This window comes from Mobula birostris, chromosome 24 (assembly GCF_030028105.1).
Source record: "Mobula birostris isolate sMobBir1 chromosome 24, sMobBir1.hap1, whole genome shotgun sequence".
NCBI classification, from domain to species: Eukaryota; Metazoa; Chordata; class Chondrichthyes; order Myliobatiformes; family Myliobatidae; genus Mobula; species Mobula birostris.
In genome coordinates, this window is record NC_092393.1 from 18,868,338 (window position 1) to 18,889,411 (window position 21,074).

The window sequence follows — 21,074 nt, forward strand, 5'->3', positions numbered from 1 at the left end:
ATGGATTTCTGAATTTTAGACAGTTTGTCCCTATCAAGAAAGCACTACCAATTAAGCAGAGACTTATTATAGAGGTTCACTGAGAGAAGAATTTAAACACTGGACTTATCATGTGTCACTTGTGTATGTTCATCTTATATGGACACACAGGAATGATGAATAAATGAATGGTAAAGAATTCCAAATCAAATTACTGACTGTGCTTCTCTAATTATATCCTGATATTAGAATACCAGCTGATGAAATGATCAGGTGTTTGTATACTAAATATGGGAACTGAACCTGCTGTGCTGACAAAAAACGGTATATATAAGTTGTGCAGAGAACAGAGAGAACTGCTGGTGTCCAACCATCTGGGTAAGTTTCTCACTAACTTCATCTTAATTACAATATTTTTTCATCTCTCCGATGAAGTAATTGGCAGGCAGATCTCATCAAGCTGTGTAGAACATGGTATATTCTTCACAACAGAATAATCCAGGAGATTATCAATGAGTACCCAACGATGTAAATGTAATCAGCATACTTAAATCAGAGAGAAAGAAAGACGTGAATTTACCCATTGTGTTTTGTTTCTTCTTTTGGTAGAATTGGCGTAGAGGATCTTACGGGGGACTGACAAAGGTAATACGTTAAAATCAAGCAAGTGTGAACTCCTTTTGTTAAACATAAAGCCAATAAGCAAAGTTCAATTATACGTAGTTATGTTTTGTTGAATTTGTTGTTTCACTTTCAAGCACAGAACGTCCAAGTTCGTGGTATGCTAAACACTTCAATCATTCGACATTTGTTCACCTAAGTCGCAACCCAAGCAGCTGTTTCCATCCAGAAGTACTGTATAGTAGATGAATTTAATGAAATGTAAATATTCACATACTTTATGCAACTATGGCACAGTTACTACCCACAATGCCCAAACCTTACGTTTTAATATTAATGTAATTGAAAAAATACTTTCACTGGATTATTTACTTACCATTCTGAACATGCCAAACAAATTAATAGTTAATGAAAAAGATGTGCAAACACGAAACTTCCGAATGATTCCCTCATTTTATTATCCTTAAAGTAACTGTATCCATTATAGTATACGAGTTAGAAAAGATTTCTAATGAATAACAGTTCAAGCTGAATGCACAGCCAAAAATTAGATATGGAGGCTTTTTAATAGTCAAGGTAGAAACTGTATTTTAATATGGTCTCAATCAGATCACAAAACGCGATTATTTCAGAGATCTAAATGCATTGAAGGGTGAAGGATACTCATTTAATACAACTCATTTAAATAAGATGTTCATATAATTGTTATAAATGCATTGTACTTTATCAATCACTACGATAGGGGACAAAAATAATCAAAAGAAAATTCAGAAACTCAGAAATAAAGGAGAAAAATTAATGCTTCTCTCTAAATCATAGTTCAGTGTTATGCCGCATTTAAAAAAAACAGAATTTATTGTTTTCTACAAGCAATACATGCAGTATGCTGATATTATGCGAGATTAAGTAATTTAATTGTTCCTTGTATATTCCAGCGATAGATCGAAGCCATGGGGGACTCAGAAATGGCAGTGTTTGGGTCGGCGGCGCCGTTTTTACGGAAGTCGGATAAAGAAAGACTCGAGGCGCAGAACCGACCGTTCGATGCTAAAACCGCCTGCTACATCCCCGATAGCAAAGAATTGTATGTGAAGGCCATGGTCAAGAGTAAGGAGGGTGGCAAAACCACCGTGGAGACAGAAAAAGACAAGAGGGTCAGTTAATGTTAAATTATACTGAAAACTCTTGTTGGCTTAAGATGGCTCAACTTTTCTTAAATACAACATGGTTGTCCGTGCCTTAAGACATAAGTGGAATTAGGCAGTTTTGCCCATCGAGTCTGTGCCGTTGCCATATTTATTTACATGTACCTGTTGATTCCTTTCAGTCCGTAACCGTTAAAGACGACGATGTCCTGCCAATGAACCCTCCAAAATTCGATAAAATCGAAGACATGGCTATGCTGACTCATCTGAATGAGGCATCCGTGTTGTTTAACCTCAAAGAGCGTTATGCAGCCTGGATGATCTACGTAAGTACAATATTGTTAGATGATCATAATAACCCAGAGAAGGCGGTCATTCTGTGACACGGCCGTCAAATTAGTTCTATTCTCCATACTTTTTCCCAACTCCCTGCGATATTGTTCTTTACGTTAATGAATCTTTTTTAAAAGTACAATTGAATGTGATTTCAACTTTCGAATAATGCATTCTCGATGCAAATAAATCTCGGTGCAAGAAGTAATTTAATTACTCGACTCTCGCCACCTCCAATAATTCTGGGATCTTTAGTAATCTAGCGTCCTGACAACTATTTAATCTCTACATATTCTAACATGGCTCGGTCTCTTCAATTTGTGGTCACATACATATTCATTGAGGTAAATTTACTTGCGCCCTCCGTTAATAGGAATTTCACAACAAACCACAATAGGTGATGCAAACAAAAAAACGCTGGAGGAACTAGACGAGTCAAGTATCATTTGTGGGGAAAAGTCGACATTTCTGCATTAGGGCTTCGACTCGAAACATCGACTGTTCCTTTGCCTCCACAAGTACCGATTGACCCATAGATCTCCAACAGTCTTTTTTTTTCGTTCAATTCCAAAAACTGCAGCTTGTTGGATCTCGTTATTTATAGCGTTTCAGCAAATACGATATTGTTCTTGCTTTACTTACAAAGCCAAGTACAGTACTGCATATATTTTGATTTTAGATAAATGCCTTTTTATCACATTTTCTACAAAATAGATGGGAAAGATTGAGTAGATCAAGTATATGTTGGCTCCTAGAATAATCCCATTCCTAGTTATTTTACAGTTACATATTCTCCTCTCGAATACACATCAACTTTCCGCGATTCTCTGGACACCCAACTACACCAAGGACCATTTACCTGGAAAATTGCCAACACATACTTGGGCTGTAGAATGAAACTGTAGTATTTGGTGAACTCCATTAAGTCATGTGGAGAATTTTCCAACTCCAGAAACAGCATTCAGGACTATTATTGAACCCTGAGACTGGGACACAATAATGCCACCAGTTATGCCTGCTTCTCTGAGACAACGAAAAGCATTGTTCTTGCAAATTCTTTAAATTTAAGGAAAAATGAAAAAAGGTGAATCATTAATTATAAATATCTTCTCTGCCTTTAGACCTATTCTGGGTTGTTCTGTGTCACCGTGAACCCCTACAAGTGGTTGCCTGTGTACAATGCTGAGGTCGTGGCTGGCTACAGGGGCAAGAAACGTCAAGAAGCTCCTCCCCACATCTTCTCCATCTCTGATAATGCTTATCAGTTCATGTTGACTGGTAAATTATCACTTTTGCAGTACTGTTTTTTTTTGCTGAAATAAGAACCCTGACACAAATTCATCCATCTTTCGTTTCTTTGTCTTACAGATCGGGAAAACCAGTCGATCTTGATCACGTAAGTTTTGTAGATTCTGGTTGCCTTTTAAAATCACTTTATTATTTGTGGCACAGCTGTTGAGTTCTTCATGCTATGCTCTCGTCTTCAGCGGAGAATCCGGTGCCGGCAAGACTGTAAACACGAAACGTGTCATCCAGTACTTTGCATTGGTCGCAGCTGCTGGTGAACCCGGCAAGAAGAAGGAGCCATCTGGCAAGGTACAGTTAGAACTAATTTCATTGACATCGGAAACTTTTCGTTGCTTAGCTCAATAAATGACTAACTTCTGATAACCAAAACTATTTTTACAGGGGACCCTGGAGGATCAAATCATCCAGGCCAACCCGCTGTTGGAAGCCTTCGGTAATGCCAAGACTGTGAGAAACGACAATTCGTCTCGCTTTGTAAGTGTCTTCAAACTTTACGACTGTTACAGCCGTTACACCCCACAGTGTGAGATCTATTAACTGTCCGGTTTAACAATAGAAAGGTTTCAATAACATTATATTCTGCACGTTCTCTGACTTTGTTTCACCGCTGACTTGAATATCTTTCACATCAAGGGTAAATTCATCAGAATTCACTTCGGTACCACGGGGAAACTGGCTTCTGCTGACATTGAAACTTGTAAGTGCAGTGGAAACGGAAATGGAAATATTAGTTGTAAATCAAATTGCTATCATGTTGGTCTGTTCTATACTAAATCTACATTTACTCATAACTATCCAGATCTACTGGAAAAGTCCAGAGTTACATTCCAGCTGAAAGCTGAAAGGAGTTACCACATTTTCTACCAGATGATGACCAATCACAAACCAGAAATTGTTGGTAAGGTTCAATGTTTTGGAACATTGACATCTTCAGTTTTCCTTTTTCTGTTAACATGGGAAAAATATTGCTAACAGATTTCAATATACTACTGTTTGCAATATTACGTTTCATCTCTGACTTTAAGTGATATTGTAGTGTATCCTGTTATTTCCTCCTTTCATTGTAATTCATATTTATTTGATACCACCTCATTTACAAAACTTACAAATATTCTCCAGTTGTTTAAACACAACTCAACAAGTTGCTTGAATGGAAGAGACAAAATCGAATGACGTTGTCAGATTACATGCTTTCATTTGGTTAATCACAATTTCACCAAGAAAGTATCTGTTTTTGGCAGAGTCTTGTCTCATTACCACCAACCCCTATGACTATCCATTCATCAGCCAGGGTGAGATCACTGTTGCCAGTATTGATGATAAAGAAGAATTAGTGGCAACTGATGTGAGTATTTACAACATAGCTTCATTTACTGTATATCTTCTTAACTAGTATATCTTTAGTTGTTCACATTTTTCCAGATACATTTTTTTTGTATTCCATTTTACCAAGCAATAAAGGATTTGAATTGAAGTTTATCCAGAAGATCCAAAAAAAGAGAAAATTGGCAATCATCGAAGTTTATCAGCATTCTCAATTAAAAAATTAAAAACTTTTAATATTTTGAGCTACAACACATTACATGAGTGGTTTCTATTAAATACTAAATCTGTTGTTTGGTGTACAGACTGCCATTGATGTCCTGGGCTTCACCAATGATGAGAAGTGGGGCATCTACAAACTCACTGGAGCAGTAATGCACTTTGGAAACATGAGATTCAAGCAAAAGCAGCGTGAAGAGCAGGCAGAACCCGATGGCACAGAAGGTAACACTTTCAAGAAACTCACAGAATTTTATTATTTACTAAATTTAACATATTCCATATCAAACTTCAATCTGGTTAATACTGAAGTTCTTTCAAAGTCTAAAGCATAAAGGAAATGAACTTGTGTTGAAGTGATTTGCAGCTTTATTTTTGGGAAATATTCTGGAAAGAATTCTTTGTGTGTTGGTGCTTGATTGTACAGTATGTTTTTGTTCAGGTAATGCACATCTTAAACCAGAGAATTCGTTTTAAATACTAATTGCATACTCAGTATTTTTGCTTAGAGAATTTAGTGATCAGCCACAGTAGCAACATTGATTCATATCTTTAGTATTTCTAACACACTTGATTACTTCTTACTTTGTGTTAGATGCTGACAAAGTTGCCTACTTGACTGGTCTGAACTCAGCAGATTTACTAAAGGCATTGTGCTTTCCACGAGTAAAGGTTGGCAATGAATTTGTGACCAAAGGTCAGACTGTTCAGCAGGTACAGTTATAAAAACTTCAAGTAAAATGTTTGTGTATTTACAATGGATTCTGGTTAATAGGGACACATGGGGACCAGTACATTTTGGCCCAAGTAAACAGCTCCCCAATTAGCTGAAGCTTTAAGGAAATAGTTTTAAAAAGTATAAAAAAGACAAACTACCTTTTAACTGAGTGACAAGTTGTGTATTTAAATGAAAAGCAGGTGATTACAACACTAACAATATGACAGTACTATAAAACCGTGTATGTATTAGTATTAGTTCCATACAGGTATTGACTGAGTAACTCATCCAATGTATGTTGCTCTGTTCTTTTGATTGACTATAAATGAACAAAATCAGCGTAAACATCTAATGCGGGTAATGAACTGCCTTCATAAAAGGTTTTGACGATTGAATCCACCAAGTCATCATTTGCATTGTACCATTCAAGATAATTGTGGATAGCTAAAATTCTTGGTCATTCCTAACTTGTTAAAGGAGCAAAATAGTTTCATTTTCACTGCTGGCTGTTTCAGGCATCAAGCCTGAATGCTTGAAACCGCAGTGAGCACAACAATTCTGAGTTACCTTACTGCTTATTTCTCAACAACTACCAGTGACAAATATCACTCATTTTTGAACACAACCACATGCAACTGAAGCTACTTAAACACTGTTTACTCTAAGCATGGTTTAGTGTCCAACAACCACAAAACTGCACTCGTTAGATGCCGTTAGAAATTAATTTGGCAATAGCCTCTTGTCCCAGTTAAGGAGCATAGTGTCCCATATAAATAAAGGGAATTCTGGCTACTTTCTCAATTATTTTTTGTACTTTAAGAGTTATAACAAATATACAACTACCCCAATTAAATGATAGCCCAAATAACCAGAATCCACTGTAATTAGAAAATCCACTGTAATTGATATGTAGAAGATTTTTCAAGTATTGATCAAATTATATTCTTTCAGGTGTATAATTCAGTTGGTGCTCTTTCCAAATCCATTTTTGAGAAAATGTTCTTATGGATGGTCGTCCGTATTAATCAACAACTGGACACAAAGCAGGCCAGGCAGTATTTCATTGGTGTGCTGGATATTGCTGGTTTTGAAATTTTTGATGTAAGTATCAGAAACATAAACATTGATTTGAATAAGTTTTTAGTTGAGTGACAATTAAATTTTACTAAGTATCCCACATATCTTTCTATGTGTGCAGTTCAACAGCCTGGAGCAATTATGTATCAACTTCACTAATGAGAAACTGCAACAGTTCTTCAACCACCACATGTTCGTTCTGGAACAAGAGGAGTACAAGAAGGAAGGAATTGAATGGGAATTCATTGACTTTGGTATGGATCTGGCTGCTTGCATTGAACTTATTGAGAAGGTGGGTAATGATGTGTAAGACATTCATGGAAAGTCAATATTTATTGTGTGTTATGCTGATGTAAACACTCACCAAAACAAACACTGGGATTCCCACAGCCTATGGGCATCTTCTCAATCCTTGAAGAGGAGTGCATTGTCCCCAAGGCCACAGACAATACCTTCAAGAATAAACTGTATGATCAGCATCTTGGTAAGTCAAACAACTTCCAGAAGCCCAAACCTGCCAAAGGAAAGGCTGAAGCCCACTTCTCACTGGTCCATTATGCTGGCACTGTTGACTACAATGTTAATGGCTGGCTGGATAAGAACAAGGATCCACTGAATGAAACTGTAACTGGACTGTTCCAGAAATCGTCAATGAAACTCTTGGCTCACCTCTATGCTGCACCTCCCGAAGGTAAAGTTCTTACACAGTCATTGGAAACTATTATTTTGCCAGCAGTTCTTCTTTCCATTTCCTGGTGTTTAGAACAAACAACTATGTTGTTTCTTTACAGCTGAAGGTGGTGGTGGCAAGAAAGGAGGCAAAAAGAAGGGTGGTTCCTTCCAGACAGTATCTGCTCTGTTCAGGGTAAGAATTTCTCTTTCACATTCATTTCTCACAATCTAGTGAACAAGGTTTCAATAATATTGTCGTAATTTTAAAAGCACTGATAAAGATTTTTCAGGCTAATTAACAATTTTGTAATTGCATCTGTTGGATCATTGTTCACCTCAAAGGAAAACTTGGGCAAACTGATGACGAACCTGAGAACCACACATCCACATTTTGTGCGTTGTATCATCCCGAATGAGACAAAGACACCAGGCAAGTCATATTTCCATCACCAAACTCCATTGTTATTATTATTACAATGAGTAACAATTTTCTGTTGTTAACTCAATGTAGCATGACATAGAATTTTGTTCTACTTTAATAATTAGACTTAATATTGATATTGTAAATCCCAGGTGCCATGGATAATTACCTTGTTATACATCAGCTGAGGTGCAATGGTGTGCTGGAAGGTATCAGAATTTGCAGAAAGGGGTTCCCAAGCAGAATCATTTATGGTGACTTCAAGCAAAGGTAAGATATACCAAGGTCAACATTTCACTTTTCCATGTAAATCAATTCTTCAGTATAATTAATTGAAATGAAAATCAGCTGTAACATGTGTAAAATTCAAATGCAACAGGTACCGAGTTCTAAATGCAAGTGCCATCCCAGAAGGCCAGTTCATTGATAGCAAGAAGGCGTCTGAGAAGTTATTGGGATCTATTGATGTAGATCATACCCAGTACAAGTTTGGACACACCAAGGTAAAAATGTGGAAACTGCAAGTTTGTTCATGTGAAATACCAAGGTGATGAATTGTAAATATAGTTTTGAATGTAATCTAGGATACCTTTGAATTGATATACCACTTTAATGTTACTCTGGTCTGGATAAGTGGAGCAACTTCCAAACTACTCCACTGGGGTCAGTTCAGGAAAAAATATACATCCTAGACTAATTTTCTGATATACTTATGAGCATGAAAACAGATTAAATTTGTCTTTGAAAAATGTGTTGTTTTTTGAGAATTGAAAATTAAAATGGTTACTTACTTTGCTTCAGGTGTTCTTCAAGGCTGGTCTCTTGGGTTTACTTGAAGAGATGAGAGATGACAAGTTAGCACAGCTTGTTACCCGTACTCAGGCTATGTGTCGTGGCTTCTTGATGAGAGTTGAATTTAAGAGAATGATGGAAAGAAGGTAAATGTTGCTTTTCAGAGTAGGGTTAATTTGAAATAAACACATTTTAAATCATTAAGGTAAAAATATAATCTCTGTTCACTTTACTCTGTCCTTTAGAGAAGCACTGTATACTCTGCAGTACAACATCCGTGCATTCACAAATGTCAAACACTGGCCATGGATGCAACTGTACTTCAAAATCAAACCTCTTCTGAAGAGTGCTGAAACTGAAAAGGAAATGGCAAATATGAAAGATGAGTTTGAGAAAACTAAGGAAGCACTTGCCAAATCTGAAGCTCGGAGGAAGGAATTAGAAGAGAAAATGGTGGCCCTCGTACAGGAAAAGAATGATCTCCAACTTCAAGTCCAAGCGGTATCTATGTTGACCATCTTTGTATTGTTATGCATGTGTACACATTACAAAACGCATCCTAGTATAATTCATTGCATCATTTTATGACAGGAAAGTGAAACTCTGGCAGATGCAGAAGAAAGATGTGAGGGACTGATTAAAAATAAAATTCAGCTGGAGGCTAAATTGAAGGAAGCTAATGAAAGACTGGAAGATGAAGAGGAGATAAATGCTGAGCTTACAGCTAAGAAAAGGAAACTGGAGGATGAGTGTTCAGAACTGAAGAAAGATATTGATGACTTGGAGCTGACATTGGCCAAAGTTGAAAAAGAGAAACACGCCACTGAGAACAAGGTGATTATGATGGCCATAAACACTTAGAAGTTTTAGATATGTGATGATTGTATGTATTTAAATTACTCTAATCATATTTGTTTGCTGAACATAGGTTAAAAATCTCACTGAAGAAATGGCCACTCTTGATGAAAGCATCGTTAAGTTAACAAAGGAAAAGAAAGCCCTCCAGGAGGCCCATCAGCAAACCCTGGATGACCTCCAGGCTGAGGAAGACAAAGTCAACACTCTGACCAAAACAAAGACTAAATTGGAACAGCAAGTTGATGATGTAGGTATTCAAAATAACAATTATTCACATAACTTTTAGAAATCCTTCCCTTGAATTGAATCTTGATAAAATAGTATTTTGCTTTTAAAAGCTTGAAGGCTCTTTGGAGCAGGAGAAGAAACTCCGCATGGATCTTGAGCGTTCTAAGAGAAAGCTTGAAGGTGACTTGAAGCTGTCACAAGAAGTAGTAATGGATTTGGAGAATGACAAGCAACAACTGGATGAGAAACTAAAGAAGTCAGTATTACATTGATGAGGAAAATAGATCTGTTTTTACAAAACCACCTGTCTTGCTAATTTCATGCATAACATTCTAGACATTGCCATTACATTTGTGGAGAACTTAAATTAAGTTGTATGCGTTGAACTACTGTGACTAGACTGTACTGCAATTATATAAATGGATATCTACTTCAAAGAAACTTTAATTTTACCACTTTTGTATCTGTCAGGAATCTGCTCACTAATACAAAACTATTTCTTGCCAGTGGGAATAGGATACTTTTTGTGTAAGTTACTTAAATATTTTATATTAATTAATTCATCATTCTTTTTTATTAAAGGAAAGAGTTTGAAATCAGCCAGCTTCAAAGCAAAGTTGAAGATGAGCAGGCAATGGCTTCCCAGCTGCAGAAAAAGATTAAAGAGTTACAGGTGATGCATATGTCTAGTGAATTTATCAATCCCACTTAATAAAGGTCATGAGTTTGAACTCATATTACTGGTTCCGTCATCATAATCAATGCATATTTATCTTAAGGCCCGTATTGAGGAGCTTGAGGAAGAGATTGAAGCTGAACGTGCTGCTCGTGCCAAGACTGAGAAACTCAGAGCTGATCTTTCTCGGGAACTTGAAGAGATCAGTGAGCGACTGGAAGAAGCTGGTGGGGCAACTGCAGCTCAGATTGAAATGAACAAGAAACGAGAGGCAGAATTTCAGAAAATGCGCCGTGACCTGGAAGAATCTACCCTCCAGCATGAAGCCACAGCTGCTGCTCTTCGCAAGAAGCAGGCTGACAGTGTTGCAGAGCTTGGGGAACAAATCGACAATCTGCAACGTGTGAAACAGAAACTCGAGAAGGAAAAGAGTGAGCTGAAGATGGAAATTGATGACCTTGCCAGCAACATGGAGTCAGTGTCCAAAACTAAGGTACAGTGACAGAGGACACTAAATACTACACCTGCAGAGTTAATTTGCAATTGTAACTATTGTCTTGTTGGTTTCATTTTCTAAAAATTTGGTATTTTGGTTTCAGGCAAACCTTGAGAAAGTGTCCAGAACCCTGGAGGACCAGGTCAGTGAAATGAAGACCAAACATGATGAACATCAACGTTTGATCAATGACTTATCAACTCAAAAAGCACGTCTTGCAACAGAAAACGGTAGTCATAATTTCTGTATTTGTTCTTCATCACGTACAATGTTTTCTGAATTTTCACTCACAATCTCTCTCATCTTCAGGGGAACTGAACCGGCAGGTGGAGGAGAAAGAGGCCTTAGTATCTCAGCTGACAAGAGGGAAACAAGGATACACCCAGCAGATTGAGGAACTCAAGAGGCAGCTGGAGGAAGAAACTAAGGTACAAAATTGGAACATGAACAAATAACTAGTTACCTGCTAATAATCCCAAAGATGATGAGAATCATTTCAACATTGTACACGGTAATGATTTCAGGCTAAGGGTGCTCTGGCACATGCTCTGCAATCTGCCCGCCATGACTGTGATCTCCTCCGTGAACAATATGAAGAGGAAATGGAGGCAAAGGCTGAGCTCCAACGTGGGATGTCCAAGGCCAACAGTGAAGTGGCTCAGTGGAGAACGAAATATGAAACTGATGCAATTCAGCGCACAGAGGAACTGGAAGAAGCCAAGTATGTAATGAAAGTAACCTGGGTTCTCCCACCACATTCTGTCAATGATTTTTTGTATTCTCGCACCACTATTATTATGCTACCTTCCCACCATTCAGGAAGAAACTTGCTCAACGCCTGCAGGATGCAGAAGAGCACATTGAGGCTGTGAACTCCAAATGCGCTTCATTGGAAAAGACTAAGCAGAGATTGCAGGGTGAAGTTGAGGATCTAATGGTGGATGTTGAGAGGGCAAATTCAGCAGCAGCAGCTCTCGACAAGAAACAAAAGAATTTTGACAAGGTGAGAGGAGATTATTTCATCGCTTCTCTTTCCTTCTGTGTCATTTTAAAAGAAGTTACCATACTGATCAGTTTTAGTTAGAGAAAGACAAGCAGGTTCATTTTATGTGAGGATTTGACCTCGTTAATGACTTGATAAAATCCATTCAATCTAAGTTCCTCATTAGAACTGAATTGATAAAACGGAACATTTTACATGGTAATGATTTCAGGCAAAAAAAATTCTGTCAATAAAGGCAGGAGATTTGGCATCAATAAATGATTGTTTAGTAAAATTAGCAGGTCATCAGGAGCAACAGTGTTAATTGGAATCAAGTTGAAAATCAGATGATATAATAGAAAGTCAGTAGCAAGGTTTCAGTGGTCTGCTTAAATGTGAAATGTACAAGCACTACAGCGTGCAAACGACTAAGTTCTTTTAAAACTGTGCAATAACAAATGTACATCCTGAGCAGATACATTTTTCTGGAAGCAGTCCTTTCTCATCTGTTACATATGTATACGTGATATTATCCAACAGCTTGAAAATTGATTAATTCCCAGTTTTTATGTTGAACTCTGAACTTCATGCTCTCCAGCTATTAGACCTCAATGTTACTGAGATGAAAATGTAGCCTCAAATTTCATTTCTAACATTTGCAATTGTACAATTAAGGTTCTGGCTGACTGGAAACAGAAATACGAGGAAAGCCAAGCAGAACTGGAAGCAGCTCTGAAGGAATCTCGCAGTCTGAGTACTGAAATCTTCAAGATGAAAAATGCGTATGAGGAGTCTCTGGATCATCTTGAAACTCTTAAACGAGAGAACAAAAACCTGCAGCGTAAGTTTAAATCTTATTTAAGCATTTTAAAGTATTGATGTTATCAAATAGATGCCTGTTTATCTTGCAATTAAATTATAGACTCCATTCTGGCTCATTAACCTTCATTCTCTTGAGAATTCATTCCACTTTAATAATATCATATCCTTGTATTTTTTCTGTAAACTTAGTTTTATGAGTACAATATGTGTCTAATTAACAATACCTTTCAAAAAAAGAGGAGATTTCTGATCTGACTGAGCAACTGGGTGAAAGTGGCAAGGCCCTTCATGAGATGGAAAAGGCAAAGAAGTCAGCTGAGCAGGAGAAGAGTGAAATTCAGTCCGCGTTGGAGGAGGCAGAGGTAAAATTCACAATTATTATAGTAATACCTGTTAGAAATAGAAAATTGGACTTATATTAGTTGTTAAATACAGTAGAAATTGCAATAACACGTCATTGAGCAGCATTAACAAAAACTAAAGCTCTAAAGGTTTCACTAGGGAAGGAACAAATAGATGAAATGACATTAAATTGAGAGTACTTAAGAGATGTTCTTTTTAAAGCATGGATTGCATTACAGGGAAAGATAAATTGCTGGTAACATTTAACATCATATTTATTAGATTAATGGTGGTTTGAATCAAATTGATGGGTGCAATTTCAACATACTCTGGATCTTAAAAGTCTAAAATATAAACAGCAACTGGGAGAAATACATGCATAAATGACAGTTAGTGGAGTGAAAAACTAAGTAAACACAATAGTTAAAGTTCCAAGTTGACAATCATCGTTATATTGAGATTACTATATTTGTAAAACAAAATGATAAACTGATAAAACTTAAAAACTGCAATTATTCTTATCTTATACATTCACAAAAAGAATCTAACATTAAATCACAGCTCCTTTCCATAGATTTGGATAACCAAGGTTTCAAATATATCTGGCCATCGATGGAAATAATATTTTGAAAAAGTCACATGGCTTACTGTGAAACTATCAAGGTATAACACAGACTAAATGTCATCACAAACTGGCACAGATTGTATTATTAGCACATATTATCCTAAAGCAACATTCTAATAACAGTAAGTGGATGATTAAATACTGACTGAAGGAAAATAAAACACAAGATGCTGGAAATACTCAGCAGCCAGGTTGCATCCGTGGAAACAAAGCCAGAGTTAATGAACCAGGTCATAGATGCTTCATTAGAACTGGGGAAGAGAGGAAACAAATTACTTTAGGTTGCAAACTTTATAAAGAAGGGTTACATGACTAGAAGCCAATATACTGCATGCCAGTGAAAAGATATGATAATTAACAGAACCCGTGTGTGTTTGTTCGGATGAGGTTAACATTATTTGCATGACTTGAAATTGTTCAAGTGTGTCTGATAGGAATTAAATTATAAAAAAAAATCTGATTACCATATTACAAAAACATATAGATAATAGTTCCAGCAGCAGTGAAGCTGAACCAGGGCAAAGATGTAAATGATGTATTACAGTGAGGGCATTTAACCTTTATGACAACTGCAATTGTTAGAAAGGTTAAATGAGTTATCCCCAACTGCAATTCCCTGTTCCTCTTTTAAATATATGCTTAAATTTTATCTCTTTCTATACACTTCTGCTATGATATCTACTTAATGAACTTCTATTAGAAGATAGGAATAAAAGGAAGTCACACACAAAATAAAACAAACTCTTACAACTCATTGGTCTTTTGTAAATAGAAAAATGATAATAGTTTGAAGGCATCCCCAAGAATGGGGTTCAGAAAAATTGCATTAGCTAAGTTTCTAATAAGACTCGATGGCAGCAAAACATCTCTCACTTGGATACTTTCTCAATTCAGCATTCTACAAATTGCTCTGGATCTAATAACTTTTGAAAATGTAGGATGACAAAATCTATGGAGTTATTAAATAGACCACTGTGCATTAAATACTTTTATAATGTAGTATTCCAGAAAGATACTTGAATTTAATGCACTAGTATCAAAGCAAGTCAAAGCAAACTTTATGATAACAATGTGTGGACATACTCAAGTTCACTTGACCCCTCTTGTAGGCCTCTCTGGAACATGAGGAGAGCAAGATCCTTCGTATTCAGCTGGAACTGAACCAAGTGAAATCTGAAGTTGACAGGAAGATTGCAGAGAAAGATGAGGAGATTGATCAGGTGAAGAGGAACCATCAGAGAGTTGTGGACACGATGCAAAGTGCTTTGGAGGCTGAAGTCAGGAGCAGAAATGATGCTCTTAGAATCAAGAAGAAAATGGAGGGCGATCTAAATGAAATGGAGATTCAGCTGGGACACGCCAATCGTCAGGCCTCAGAAGCTCAGAAACATCTCAGAAACGTGCAAGGTCAATTAAAGGTATATATGATGGGATATTAATGTCCAGGTTAAAGTTATTTATATATTGTATGTTGTACAATTAAGTAAATCTACGCAATCTTATAACAGAACTTAAAATAAATTGCAAAAATAGCATTAGATTTTTCAAGCTAAGGTACTTATTAATGAAAAAATGGCTTAAGATGATTCAAGTACAAGATGAATATTACATACTGTATAATGTAGTATCTGGTAAGAAAGCAACCCTTTCTTCCAAACAGGACACCCAGTTACAGCTGGATGATGCTTGCAGAAGCCAGGAAGACTTGAAGGAGCAACTGGCCATGGTGGAACGCAGAAGTGGCTTGCAACAGGCTGAGATTGAAGAAATAAGAGCGGCTCTAGAACAAACAGACAGATCTCGCAAAATTGCTGAACAAGAGCTTGTTGATGTCACTGAGAGAGTTCAGCTGCTGCATACTCAGGTCTGTCCTCACATAAATGTTATTTGGTATAAGCATCCAGGTCTTGTATGATATAGGGAGTCTATGGAAGATGAGGCTACGACAGAGCACTGCCTAGGATTAATTTAAAGGAGGAATCTCATGAATGCTTTGTTCAATTGCTTGCTTGCCAAAATGCTTCATAGGAAGGAATTACCAGTGATAGGAAGCTACAGTTTATAACCTGCTGAGTTCTAATCTCAGGAATTCAGAACAGCAATGAATATTGATTTGAGGGCCTATTTAAACATTTTAACTGAGTGCCCCATCTCTCCACAGCATTTAATTAGGCAGGCAGTATCCATTGTCATGAGATTAACAAAAGTTTGTGTTTGATTAATATCCTTCTTGCTGAGTTTTGCTTTTCATTACCTTGTCCCTCAATGTTCTTCCAGCCCTGCGACTTCTTACTGTGAATTGAAATCGCGACTATCTTTAGTCCTGCAAAACTGATGAGGAGTTGTCTTTTCCTGCAGAACACTAGCCTCATCAATACAAAGAAGAAGCTGGACTCTGACCTGAACCATCTTCAGTCTGAAATGGAAGAAACTATCCAGGAGTCAAGAAATGCTGAAGAGAAAGCCAAGAAGGCTATCACTGATGTAAATCGGAAGTTTTTTAAATATAAATACAGATTCTTATTTAACTATCTTATTGGTATGACTTAGATTTTGAGCTTGAATAATGATTTGTTCTATTGCCTCAAATTGCAAGGCTGCGATGATGGCTGAAGAGCTGAAGAAGGAACAGGACACCAGTGCTCACCTGGAGAGAATGAAGAAGAACCTTGAGCAGACAGTGAAGGATCTGCAGCATCGCCTGGATGAGGCTGAGCAGCTGGCTATGAAAGGAGGAAAGAAGCAGCTCCAGAAACTGGAGGCCAGGGTAAACAATGAGATTATCTAATGACAAGCTACACACTGACCCCTCTGTATATGAAATGAATATTAACAATTAATCCGATTTTGTGCTGGGTTTAGGTACGTGAGCTGGAAAATGAGCTGGAATCTGAGCAGAAACGAGGTGCTGATGCCATTAAAGGTGTACGCAAGTACGAGAGAAGAGTCAAGGAACTGACCTATCAGGTATTGTACATTTCATAATCTTATGGAGTGCAACTTAAGGCCTGTAGGCTGCACTCATCTCATATAATGATCTGTACGGAGTTTCTGATCCTATACTCAGCAAACTGACTGTCCTGACAAGCTTGCAAGGTTTGTTGTGTCCTTCAAGACTGATCCACGCTCCCTGAAGTCCTGATTATGTCATGAACATAGTAATTTTGATTGAGCAAAGCATGTGTTTTCATTTGCATGGTTCAGGTAGCAGAAGCCTTTAATACCAGCTATCTGGTGGGAACAGCATAAGACTTGCATCAAGGGCGTTTTAGGATCCTACGGACTATTGATTTTTGATATGAATCATTCTAATTAAAAAGAAAATATTTCTTATCACCAATCAGAGGGAGGCTTGTGGTTTTAAGAAGAGCATAGAGACCTCAAAGAAACTGGCAAGCTAGCAATGTGCATTAAAGGCAATGAGTGGAGCGAGAAGGCCCAGAGGTGATAAACTGAGTGAAGCAGTGAGGAGACAAGTAATGTAATATGACAGAGGCATTACATTACATGAGTTGACCAGCAAAACCAATGGGATTTATCCTGGTATGTGACATAAGAATGCAAGAACACTAAAAGATGATTACAAATATTGCTTCTTTTACATTCACAGTCAGAGGAAGATAGGAAGAATGTCCTGAGACTACAGGACTTGGTTGACAAGCTGCAGATGAAGGTTAAGGCCTACAAGAGACAATGTGAGGAGTCTGTAAGTAATGATAAATTACAATTGCACTTTTTCAAAAAAATATTGTATTTAACTCACAAACATGAGGAAATCTGCAGACGCTGGAATTTCAAGCAACACACATAAAAGTTGCTGGTGTACGCAGCAGGCCAGGCAGCATCTCTAGGAAGAGGTACAGTCGACGTTTTGGGCCGAGACCCTTAAGATTCTTCTGTAATATAAAGAGTAATTGTTAGCATTTATAACATAACCTGCTTTACCTGGAAGTTAAGAACTTCCTAAATTAATGAGCACGGAGCACTGAAATTATTTAGTTTATAAGGCTATCTCTATTCACTGCTCAGTTAATTCAATCCGATTCAGTGTACCTGATTTAAAAGTTCCCAGTAATAATTGATGATGAAAACCAAAACTGAAGAATCTTTTATTTTTCTACTTAACTGAACAAGTACAGAGCATTTTTGGAAATAAGACAAATAGAAATTACGCAGAGGTTTATAATGTGTATTCATCATCCACACAATGTTAGAGTACAAACTATAAGATTGCATTTTTTAGTTCTTTTAATTACCAAGTTGAGCTGGAAGTGTCATTAAAAATCAAATCTGCTTTGTTTTATTTATACTCTTTTTTGCATTGCAATCCATGCAACTAATCAGTGTAGATCCTAAAATCCCTTATGAATGTTTCAATGAGATTATCTCCCATTGCTCTAATCTCCAAAGAATATAGAAAAAATTATTCTGAAAATCTCTATGAATACACTTAAACTCACTAATATTTGTCATAACACAAAGCTCATTGTCATTACTTATGAACAGGTCAATTTTAAAGATTCACTTCATTTAGAGAATAAGAGCACTGAATGTCACTATTTTGTTTCAATAGGATGAAATCAGATTTTCCATTTTTCTACCTAATTTCCGTGAATGTCTAAAAGTCAGCAGGACAGGACTTGGTTATACTCTTTGACCTATAACTAAGTCATCATAATCCCCTGGGGCTTGCTATTCTGTGTATGTCCTACTCTGTGGTCCTAAAATACATCACTTCACATTTGGCTTTACCCATTTTCCCAGTTGATATAGATCCTATTGTAACTTTAGACAATCCTTTTCACTATCTATAACACATTGCTTGACACTAAACTTCATAATCGTGCCACATACACTCTCATTCAAATTATTTACGACAAACAAGTGAACCAGCACATTTCCATTGGCACACTATGGCTAGAGGGCTTGGATCTTGAAAAATAACACTTCTTCAAAAAAATTACTCCCTCCCTTCAAAAAAAAGTTCAATACAAAGCACAAAATGTATCAGCAGAAACTTTCCTCAAAACTAGACTTGATTAAACTCATACATGCAAATCTTGAAGTATATTTGTCCAATATCCACTCTTCTTTCTTGAAAAGCAAAACTGTTGCACCTTACAATCAAATCAACCTGAAAAACTTTAAATTCCTTTACTACCCTAATAATTAGTCCTCAAACACATAATGGCCTTCAGCAACAGTATTCTGAAGAATTACTTTATTCCTTTTGTCGTGAGAAATTATATTCTTCAATGTTCTAGAATGCAATCTGATGATTTCTCACATTGTATTCCTGTAGGAGGAACAGGCCAACATTCACCTGTCCAAGTTCAGGAAGGTGCAGCATGAACTGGAGGAGGCCGAGGAACGTGCTGACATTGCAGAATCTCAAGTCAATAAACTTAGATCTAAAACCCGGGACATTACTATGAAGGTATGGTAAAAATTACTCTGAGGTACTATAATACTTACTCAAATTACTTTTATAATTTCTGTCAGTAAATAATGTATAAGTAAATTTCAAAGGCACACAAGTTATTGCACTAATTAAACAATTTTCATTTCCTTCTAGAGTGCTGAAGAGTAGATGACAACCTGAAACGGTCCAAAGAAGAAATCCACAAAATGTGTATTTCTCTGTAACATAGTTTTATAAATGTAGTAATATCAACAGAAATAAATGTGCAACACTAAAATGTATCTTTGTCAACTCATGCTTGTTAGATGATTCAATCATCATGGTAGGATATAAGCAACATATGGAAAAAACTCGAGGCATTATGAGACAAAGACAAATATTGATGGGAATATAATATTAAGAAATAATTGGAATAGAAAACTTACAGAACAATACAGGCCCTGTGGCCCACAAAGCTGTGCCGAACATGGAATGACACATATGAAATATGTTTCAATCAAGAATCAGGCATAGCAGAAAACCAATCTGCTAATCAAATTGTGCCAAAACATAAAAGGAGTTTCAAGCCTTATTAATACATTCTGCCTGAAATGAAGTACCTGTGCTATCTCCATTGGCATTTTGCACACATAGTGCTAATTTATGAGTGACCAATATCACTGGCAACATCCAGAAATGTAATTCTGGGGAAGAGTTAATGTGGTACAAGTAGAACCGCCGTGGAATCAGAAGTGGCCCCTTTATTCTTTCTTAAGGTGTCTTGCAAAATATTGGGTACAGTAAAAAAAAATTAGCTTTCTCACCATGTTGGACTGCATTATTCCAGTATGATGACCAGAATAGATCATTCTCTACTTACTGCTCCTTAAAATTTCAGCAAGCAGATCTAAATAATCCTTTTTTTCTCTATTTATGTATGCAAGGATACACTGCTCTAAGTTGCTGAACTAAGGCTTGAGAAATAGGAAATATCAATATATTTAAGAAATATCTAGAAGAGCAATTGAATTGCCATAGTTTAGCAATGTGCCAAATGCTGGTAAATAGTATTATTGTGGATGGGTAGTTAGTGTTCAATGTGGCCATAGTGGACTGGAGGCTCCTTTTTGAATACTATAACAATGAACACTATATAAAGTCAATTGTGGACAAGTGTGCCCCCACGAAACATTCAGGGTCCTCCCCAACCACAAGCCCTAGATGAACGAAAAGATCTTCAATTTTCTGAGAACCAAATCAGTAGAGTTCAAGTCATGTAAAATACAAAACCATACAAGAGGTCCAGGTACAACATCCAGAAAGTCATATCACATGCAAAGTAGCATCTCCAGACCAAACTTGAATCATAGAAGGATGCTCAACAGCTGTAGAAGGGCTTGAATATAATCACTTCCTACAAAGTAAAACCAAGTGACATGGGAACAGCAAGGTTTTGTTCCCAGAGGAGCTTAATGCATTTTATGCTTGCTTTGACTGTCAAAACATGGAGGAACCTTCACGAATTCCCACAGCCTAACGACCCTGTGATTTCAATGTTTGAGGCTGGTGTGAGAGTATCCATTAGAAGAGTGAACCCTCGGAAAGCATCTAGACCAGATGGAGTACCTGGCTCAGTACTAAAGACTCGTATGAGTGTTCACTGATACTGTATATTTAATCTCTCATTTCAGCAGTCTGTGGTACCCACCTGCTTCAAGTAGGCTTCAATTATACCCATGCACAAGAAGAATGTGTAACCTGCCTCAATGATTGTCATCCAGTAGCACTTACATCCATAGGACCATAAGACAAAGGAGCAGAAGTTGGCCATTTGGCCCATCGAGTCTGCTCCGCCATTTTATCATGAGCTGATCCATTCTCCCATTTACTCCCACTCCCCTGCCTTCTCACCATAACCTTTGATGCCCTGGCTACTCAGATACCTATCAATCTCTGCCATAAATACACCAAATGACTTGGCCTCCACTGCCACCCGTGGCAACAAATTCCACAGATTCACCACCCTCTGGCTAAAG

The 21,074-nt window shown here is 37.1% G+C and overlaps 1 protein-coding gene across 1 annotated transcript; it reads left to right on the forward strand.

The window, feature by feature from the left end:
- Positions 1-1,550: 1,550 nt before the first annotated feature.
- LOC140187022 (myosin-4) lies at positions 1,551-19,227 on the forward strand. The gene is made up of 39 exons (XM_072241882.1): positions 1,551-1,754; positions 1,928-2,071; positions 3,200-3,356; positions 3,447-3,474; positions 3,566-3,674; positions 3,768-3,860; positions 4,020-4,083; positions 4,186-4,284; positions 4,628-4,731; positions 5,015-5,153; positions 5,524-5,642; positions 6,598-6,747; positions 6,845-7,015; positions 7,114-7,414; positions 7,515-7,588; positions 7,738-7,825; positions 7,969-8,086; positions 8,196-8,319; positions 8,618-8,754; positions 8,854-9,109; positions 9,200-9,442; positions 9,537-9,713; positions 9,805-9,950; positions 10,277-10,367; positions 10,474-10,863; positions 10,970-11,096; positions 11,176-11,294; positions 11,391-11,587; positions 11,686-11,869; positions 12,524-12,689; positions 12,908-13,032; positions 14,747-15,055; positions 15,298-15,501; positions 15,996-16,121; positions 16,234-16,404; positions 16,500-16,604; positions 17,248-17,343; positions 18,940-19,074; positions 19,213-19,227. The coding sequence occupies exons 1-39, from the start codon at positions 1,551-1,553 to the stop codon at positions 19,225-19,227; spliced, it is 5,805 nt and encodes a 1,934-aa protein (XP_072097983.1).
- The last annotated feature ends 1,847 nt before the right edge of the window (positions 19,228-21,074 follow it).